General features: G+C 34.9%; 1 protein-coding gene and 1 long non-coding RNA gene across 3 annotated transcripts; both read left to right on the forward strand.

The window, feature by feature from the left end:
* Positions 1-8,142, forward strand: LOC102666752 (uncharacterized). Of its 2 annotated transcripts, XR_001385655.3 has the most exons (5): positions 7-511; positions 939-1,018; positions 3,811-3,874; positions 7,700-7,997; positions 8,085-8,142. XR_001385655.3 is itself a non-coding variant. In XM_006601416.4 (4 exons), exons 3-4 carry the CDS (start codon positions 7,704-7,706, stop codon positions 8,118-8,120), a joined length of 330 nt encoding a protein of 109 aa, XP_006601479.1. In that variant the 5' UTR covers positions 1-511; positions 3,811-3,874; positions 7,700-7,703; the 3' UTR covers positions 8,121-8,142. The 2 variants fall into 2 exon arrangements, 1 of the variants encoding a protein (XP_006601479.1); XM_006601416.4 differs by lacking the exon at positions 939-1,018 and having other exon boundaries at positions 1-511.
* Positions 8,143-8,204: 62 nt separating this feature from the next.
* LOC121173849 (uncharacterized) lies at positions 8,205-9,233 on the forward strand. The gene is made up of 2 exons (XR_005889371.1): positions 8,205-8,744; positions 9,036-9,233. It is a non-coding gene; the product is annotated as an uncharacterized lncRNA (long non-coding RNA).

Here is a 9,233-nt window from a genome sequence, read left to right on the forward strand (position 1 = left end):
GAGAGAACTATTAATGCTAAAAATTAATAAATGACATTATTACACATACGAACATTTTTTTCTCGCATATGATCCTGAATCGCAAAAGTAGCGGTTTTTTTATATCTGTTAATATGGAATTAGCTCAATTCCCATTCACCTAGATATTTTTTTCACTGGCTAATTCTTGCTTTATGAGAAGAATAGCAAAATTAATTTTGATCTCACATAGTTAGGAGTATGACCCGATCGTTAGATAACTACCACAACTACAAAAAGCAGTTTTAACATCGACATATTCATATCGGTTTTTGACAAAACGGATGTTAACAAAAATGCGGTGACATTATTGTAAATAAAATAAGTTTATCAACATCGGTTTTTTCAAAAAATCGACTTTGGATGACTTAATTAAAAACCAAAACTGGACTGTCTGCACACTCTCGCTCGCACTCTCGCAACACCACGCTGACCACCGTCACAAGTGTGCTTCTCCGGCGTGCGAAAACACTCACCGTCACAAGATCCACAGGTATGTCCTTCTCCCACCCAATCTACTGTGCTCTGTTTACTTGTCGTACATGATCTTGAATGGTAGTTGATGCCTTGTGTTGGGGTGGTTGTTAGGACTTTTGGGATTTAAGTATTTAACCAAGTTGCCTACAACCTATTTGATGAAATGCCTGAGCTAATGTGAAGTATAAATAGTTCATGTTGTGTTGATAACATGATGTGGTCTCGTGTGTTGTGATCTCGTAGTGTTTTCGTTTTCAATTTGCCTACTTGCCTACTTGCCTACAACCTATTTGAAGAAATGACTGAGCTAATGTGAAGTATAAATAGCTAATATGAAGTATTAATTCCATCCTTAGTATACATTGGCAGGATATTATTTACGTGAAGTTTAACTCCTTATTTGAAGCTTTATTCACACAACCCCATTACCTTATTTCGCATAGGTTTCATCTGCTCTTCTTTCTGTGTGGAAGAGTCATCAGCCTCCATTTGCACCTAGAACAGGAAATTATCAACAAAGCCAGTAAGTACACTTCTCAATCAACATATATATACCTGACCATTAAAAATTATGAAACACAGAAAATGTAGATCCTACAATTCTACTACTTATTCCAACTTGCAAAGTAATTAGAATTTTATGAGCATCTCCCTTGGACCGTAGACTGTGTAGTATGCCAACAAAATATTCAAAAACATCACCTATACAACAGGATGCACTTCCTTGCTAAATAGGTTCCTCTAGGTACTTTCAGGACTACCCAATTGAACTTTATAACCTTCTTGCAGGATGCACTTCCTTGCTAAATACCTTCTAATTATAATATTAGCATATTTACAATCCATTTTTAAGTTGATATCGGCTGTCACTTGTGGACGATTTCTTGCAGAGTATGTTTAGGGATAACAGCTAATAAACATGGGGATAGGCTATCCAAATCTTTTAGCATCTTAGTATTTAATAATTATAATTTTTATATCATAGTATCTAATGCCTATTATTGTTCGTTTTTTTTTATCTGATTCTGCTTGGAGGATGTATTTTTGAAGATTTTCATTTTCTTACTGCATTTATAATTTTAGCAAAGAATGTTATGATAGCAATCTTCGGATTGGGCACAAATGATGACCATCTGAACTTTTGCAGTATATACATAGTCAATAAATATTTATCATGTTACAAGTGATGTATGCTCTGAAAATGCTTTTTTAGAATTATTTATTATTTATTATTATTATTATTATTATTAAAATATTTTATTTGAGAAAAAAGAGGGAACTTTACAATGATAGGAGGGTAAGGTAAATTATGGTCTGCTATCCTTTGGTTTGGCCAAATTTCACTTTGTCTCCTAGTGGATTAAAAAAATGGCTGTTTACTTCTGGAAACTGAGGCCTGGAAAATAATTCCTGTATTGTTTTCAACCAGAAGACCAATACATAAATGGCTCAAGGTCAGCTAGGGAGGATTCCGGATTGATATCAAAAGCAGAAAAAGAAAGAAAGTAAACACTAATTTTCTAAACATAAGCACTCCAATAGAGGAATAAAGGAAAGGGAGTTTAAGGATAACAGAATTTAATCCCCCTAACACAAATGGTCTGATATATTCCTAAAAATGAGAAATTGATTTCCAGCAGCCCATAACCTTTCTAAGCTAGAAAATACCTTTGTGTGGTTTTTACTTTTAATATTATGCATCGTAATCATGAAGTCCCTACATTATATAGTTTCTCGCCTTTTTAATTTCAAGCCTACTATCTAGGCATGGAAAGTGATTTTTTTCAAATCCAGGTAAGGAGCACATTTAGGGTCTGTTTGTTTAAGATTTTGAAAAAAAGTGATTTTTTTTATAGATTTTTATGTTAAGCAGAAACTATTTCTGGTTTAGTTACAACTACAAGAAACTATTTTTAATTTTAAAATTTAGCTATAATTTTAGCCTTTTTCTTTTCCAAAAGCCAAAGTTCCTTCCAAAAGAAATCAGAAATCTAATTGTTTTTGGGTTTTTATTTTTTTCTAAAGCATAAAAAACATTTTAAAAAAGTGACGTATACACACTCTCAAAATAAAAGCATTTTTTCTTGAGAAAAGCTGAATCAAACAGGCTCTCAAAACAGAAAACTATGGCGTCATAGCCTTATAGGTAACTTTGAGGATTGATCATTGATCTTTCTTGTCTATTTTCTATATTTTTATGTAACTGTTAATTGATGTAGATAGTTTAGTCAAAGAATAAAAGTAGGAGTTCAAATGTGAAGCTAAATTTTCAAGTCCATCAGTTCTATGTTTCAAGAAGATTCATGTTCATGAAGCCAACAAGTCCAAAATCCTTTGATCTCTTTATTAATTGTCCGTGAGATAAGGTTTATATGCATGTATAATATGTGTAAAATGTTCAAATCATGAGACAGATATTAGGTTGTAAATTCAACTAAGCATCTATGCCTGCTTTCTAGTTGTCAATAATTCAGTGTGAAAACTTCTGCCCAAAATTGAATGCATGTGTAAATTTTTCATAAAATGTTTAGAGTAGTTATACGCGAGATAAATTTTATATACAGTGATGAATAGTATTGACATACCTTACAAGGGTCATGTGTTAACTAATTAAAGTGCAGAGGGGCAAAGTGTCATTTTGAAACCACAAGGTAGCAAAGTAAAATTGAGATAAAACAGGGGAAAGCCACGGATTACCCAAAGATAAAACAAAATAAAACTCTAGTTAGGCTGCCAGTTTTTGCATGTCAGAATTGACAATTATCTTTAATATTGTAATAAGAACACCAAAGAAAAGCTATAAATGTAAACCTATCATATGCTAAGTTTATAAGCAAAGGAATAAACTTAGAAATACAGGCATTCTGAGCCAGCTTTATATGCTTGAGGATTGAAATAACTGCCATAACTATAACTGATAGGAAGGCCAGTTTTATATGATTGAGGATTGAAATAACTGCCATAACTATAACTGATAGGAAGGCCAGCGTTGATGTTAAGTAAAAATATGGTTTCAAATAAATCTGACTTTTCACATCTATCATCAACTATTTTTAAAAAAACTTACCTTTTCAATGATGTTGGAATCACTAAAGACCTACCAAGAGCAATACTAGGGGGAAACACAACCATAATCTCATGCAAAATCATGTTATTGGATCTGCACTCAGAAACTTAACTATGTCCTTATTCACTTGTTTATTCCATTCTAGTTGAAAGGTTCATATGATTGGAAAATTTGATGTTTTTGTCATACTTTAAGCCTACTCATTGTCACATATTGATATCTATTTTTCGGAATGATGATTGATGTAGGTGGTCATTGAGTTATTTGTTAGATTGTTCCTTTCATTTTGAATCGTGCTGCTCATCATCACAGGTACAAATGTTTGTTACCAATTAATGTTTTTATTACTTGTTCCCTGCCATTAATTACAATTGATATATGATATACAAATAGTGTTCTTTATGAGTGAACCTTAGATTTCCATTTGAGACTGAAAACAATGATTCTTGCGGACAGTTTACATTAATCATTTTATTCAATCTTGAATTGTCCGTTTGGACAATTCGGGGAGGTTGATATTTTTATGGTAGATTCATGCGTTAAGGTTAACAATATTTTGTTGAATTTGATGAAATTTCGGTACAAAGCATTTCTAGTTGTTCTCTGAGTGCATACTTGATTATCGGAAAATTAAATTCAGCGATTTCATGTCGTATACTTGGAGACCAATGTGAAATGCTGCCGAAATTTTGTCAAATTTAACAAAATAGAATTAACTTTGATGTATGAAGCTACCATAAAAAAAAGGTCTTCCTGAATGGGATAGGGCCACACCTATGATAAAAAAGTGAGATATTCATACATCGAATAACTTTGTGAGTATCACGAAGTTATTATTTAGATGGATCGAAGTTGGATGAATGAAAGTCGCATGAGCCCTGCATATGAGGAAGGCGTTGAAGAGTTCTTGCAATGTGCCTTTGAAAGAAGTCGACCGGATGAGGACGGGAAATATTATTGTCCTTGCATCAATTGTTTGAACGGAAGACGACAAATAGTGGACGACATACGGGAGCATCTATTGTGCGATGAGATTAAGAGGAATTATACGACATGGATATGGCATGGTGAAATGATAGACATGCAGAATGGGTTCTAATATGAACCGTTTGATGTACAAATGAGAGATCGCTTGAAGGATATGATTCATGACCTTGGATAAGAGTCTTTTCAGTAAGCACACACTCCTATGTATGATACATTACAAAGTGATTAAAAGAAGCCTTTGTATCCGGGGTGCAAGAATTTGTTGACGCTGTTGCCGGCAATGTTAAGTTTGGTTAATGTGAAGGCCAGATATGGGTGGAGTGACAAAAGGTTTAGTTCACTGCTTCAAGTAGTGCACAATATGCTTCCAGAGGAAAACACGTTGTCTAAAAGTTACTATCAGACCAAGAAGATATTGTGTCCAATGGGTATGGAGTATCAAAGGATTCATGTTTGCCCCAATGATTGCATACTGTACAGACATGAATTTGAAGAAATGTCCAAATGCCCTAGGTGTGGGGTATCACGGTACAAAGTCAAGGATGATGACGAGTGTAGTAGTGATGAAAACTCAAAGAAGGGCCCTCCAGCGAAGGTGTTGTGGTATCTGCCGATCGTTCCAAGGTTTAAGCGTCTTTTTGCTAATGGAGACGACGCTAAAGACCTTACATGGCATGCAAATGGCAGAAACTGCGATGGAATGGTCCGTCATCCGGCTAATTGCTCCCAGTGGAAGAAGATAGATTGTTGTTTCTGGATTTTCACATAGAGCCAAGAAATCTTAGGCTTGCACTAGCCAGTGATGGAATGAATCCATATGGCAATTTAAGCACTCAACATAGTTCATGGCCAGTTCTACTAGTAATTTACAATTTGCCTCCTTGGTTGTGCATGAAGCGAAAATACATGATGTTGTCTATGATGATATCGGGCCCAAGATAGCCAGGAAATGACATTGATGTTTATCTAAGTCCGTTGATTGAAGACCTGACAAAGTTGTGGGACGAGGGGACTTTAGTGTTTGATGAGTTTCGGAATGAGACTTTTCAAATATGTGCAATGTTTTTTTGTACCATTAATGACTTTCTAGCATATGGGAATCTGAGCGATTACTGTGTTAAGGGTCATCATGCATGCCCCATCTATGAAGAAGACACAAGCTACATACAACTGAAACATGGTAGAAAAAAAGTGTACAATAGACATCGGCGTTTTCTAAAACCTCATCACCCTTACAGGCGATTGAAAAAAGTATTTAATGGAAGTCAAGAACACGAAACTGCGCGGATATCGTTAACTGGTGAGCAGGTCTTCCAGCAGGTTCAACACTTGAATACTATATTTGGAAAGACCCAAAAGAAAGGAAAAAAGTAAGACTTGCATATGGAAGAAGAGGTCTATTTTCTTTGATCTTCCATACTGGTCTGACCTTGACATTAGACATTGTATTGATGTTATGCATGTGAAGAAAAATGTATATGATAGTGTCATTGGGATGCTCCTTAACATTCAAGGCATGCCGAAAGATGGTTTGAATACCCGTTAAGATCTAGTCGAGATGGGCATACGATCGCAGTTGCATCCAAGGTCTGAAGGGAAAAAAATATACTTGCCTCCAGCTTGTCATACTTTGTCGAAAAAGGAGAAGATCGGTTTTTGTCAGTGTCTGCGGGGGGTCAAAGTCCCACAAGGATACTATTCAAATATTTAGAGCCTTGTGCAGTTAAAGGAGCTTAAGCTGGTAGGGTTAAAGTCTCATAATTGTCACGTGTTGATGCAACAATTGTTAGTTGTGGTCATATGAGACATTTTGCCTAACAAAGTAAGGTTAGCCATAACTCACCTGTGCTTTTTCTTCAATGTCATATGTAGCAAAGTCCTTGATCTTGTCAAGTTTGATGACCTGGAAAACGAGGCTACAATTATACTGTGCTAGTTGGAGATGTATTTTCCTCCTGCTTTTTTTAACATCATGGTTCACTTAATTGTCCTCTGGTCAGAGAAATTAAATGTTGTGGTCCTGTTTATTTGCGATGGATGTACCCGGTTGAGCGATACATGAAGATCTTAAAAGGATATACGGAGAATCTACATCGTTCCGAAGCATCTTTTGTTGAAAGGTACATTGCAGAAAAAACCATTGAATTTTGTTTAGAGTACATTGAAAAGGCTAAATCTGTTGGGCTTCCCGAGTCTCGACATGACGACAGAGTAGACGGTAAGGGTTCAAGAGGATTACATGTTATCACTCCAAGTGTAGAAGATTTGTTAGAAGCTCACTTGTATGTCTTGAATAACAGTAATGAAGTTTTGTCATACATACTTCAGCATGAAGGTTTAGTCAAACAAAGTAATCCAAAAATGTCAAAGAACTGGGTCTTGAAAAAGCATAACAAGTCTTTCTTTTATTGGTTTAAAGATACAATCTTTGCTGATGAAAATGCTTCTGAAACATTAAGAAAGCAAGCAGATGAGCCTAAAAGAAATGTTATAACTTGGCAAGGATATGACATAAACAAGTATTCCTTTTATACAAAAGCACAAGACGAGAAAAGTACAATGCAAAACAGTGGGGTTACCCTAAGGGCTGAATCTCAACACTTCGTCAGTGTATATGATGACAATCCCTGTGTAGTTTCCATCCCTTACTTTGGGTTCATTGATGAAATTTGGGAGCTTAACTATGTCAAATTTGTTGTTTGTGTTTTTAAATGTAAATGGGTTGACAACAACATTGGTGTGCGGACCGATATTATAGGATTTACGTTGGTAGACCTAAAGAAACTAGCTTACCACAATGACCTTTTCATCATGGCAGAATAAACTAAACAGGTATTTTATGTTCAAGACCCTTGTGATGAAAGGTGATCCCTGATTCTACACAGGAAAACAATTGGTGTTAATGTAGAAGATGATGATTCATAAATTGATACTTATGTTAGTCCTTTGTCCACACAAATGACTCCTAACATCGTCGGAGAAGAAGAAGCTGACGACGTTCATGCTAATCGTAATGATCATGATGAAGGAAAATTAATTAAAATCGTCTAATGTAATTTTCTAATTATGTATTTCATTTCGGTACATTCATTTACATAACTGATTCAATTTTTTGATAATGTTAACTAACTCAAGTTTTTTTCTTTATAGGCCCATGGCTACTCCACCTGGCTTGCCTCCTCCTCCTCTTGTAGTAGCATCACAAACTCCGTCTACCTTTAAGCGGACACGTAAAGCCACACGACTACGATCCTTGGCCACTAGACCACCTGGGGCAGAGAGACCGGTGGTCCACGTCGATCCTGCGACTGGGAATGCTGACAATCCCCACAAGAAGAAATTAAGAATATATTTGGGGATTGTCACTCGTGATAAGGTCGACATGACATACGAGACTTGGAAGGAAGTCCCTACTACTCAGAAGGATTTGATATGGGAGATTATTCAGGTATTTTAGTTTTCATCTTTCATTTTCTTTATTAGCCAAAATTTATAATTTACTAACAATAAAACCTAATTTATTATTTGTGATCAGGCTGAATTTGATATCCCTGAAGCATCTCTGTTATAGCACACGGTGGTCAATGTCTCAGCATCTCTGTTATACAGTTGTGAATTCTGTAAGTCAATTTAGATTATTGTTAATTACTTAAGTTATTGTTTTAAATTTATACATAATTAACTTTGTGTTAACAACAATAGACATTTGACTGAGACAAGTATGTGAGTGAGGAATTCCGATGTGTATGGATTCCTCGAGCCACGATCCATTTAGAGATCTGGACAATCGCAATTTGAATTAGAAAGTTACATGAAGAGTTAGATGCAGAATTCAAAACGCAATGTCTACCTTGGAGCCTACTTGAATGGATAAGTAAAACTGAACAACTGAATTTAAATAATGTATAATACTACAATAACCCATATTGGTCTCCACTGCAGCGCACACTGACAAATGGTCGACATTTTGCCTAAGGAAAATCTTGTTGTCTGGTTTTGTTCCTTGCATAACAGGCCAGACAACTACCTGAAAGGAATAATTAACATGTCAATATTGTTTTTCAATACATTTGCATTAGCATTACTCAACAACATCAATATTTTAATGTTCCTTATATTCAACAGTGCTTTGAAAGGACTTGATGATACTCCACAACTTAAATCCAAGGCTGGTGCTAGGTGGATTGTTGTTAAGGTACGTGATTTAAATAAAATTTCTACTTATATATATTTTATGTATGTGTACACTAATTGTAGTTAACGTTTAATATTCAAATTTCATTATGTATTTAGTGTAATAGACAAAAAGGAAACACTGAGTGTGACTATTATGTCATGCACTGGATATCCACTATAATCTTAGGAAGTTTCAAGAATAATTGAAAAACGATAATTGTTTATTTCAAACAGAGTTGATTTTCTTATCATTGGTATTACATTATTAACTTATGTTTTATTTGATCATGCAATATTTTAATGATGTTAGACCATTGGAAGCATAGAGATTGAAGGCGCTTCGCATCCAGTGGACACAGTATTATCTCAAAGTTAGAAATCAAACTTAGGATGTTAAGGAACTATGTAATTTTAGGTTACTTAATTAGTTTACTAGCTTGCTTTACATTTTTTACAATTGTTGTTTCATTTTAACATTGAATATTCTTTATTGATAGTTATTAATAAA

This window comes from Glycine max, chromosome 17 (genome assembly GCF_000004515.6).
Source record: "Glycine max cultivar Williams 82 chromosome 17, Glycine_max_v4.0, whole genome shotgun sequence".
In the NCBI taxonomy this organism is placed as follows: Eukaryota; Viridiplantae; Streptophyta; class Magnoliopsida; order Fabales; family Fabaceae; genus Glycine; species Glycine max.

Excerpts from the sequence above, each read along its gene's own strand:
- LOC102666752 (XM_006601416.4), top strand. The coding sequence starts at position 7,704 with ATGGCTACTCCACCTGGCTTGCCTCCTCCTCCTCTTGTAGTAGCATCA. Across the intron at positions 7,998-8,084 it reads TGATATGGGAGATTATTCAG|GCTGAATTTGATATCCCTGA; the intron begins GTATTTTAGTTT and ends ATTTGTGATCAG.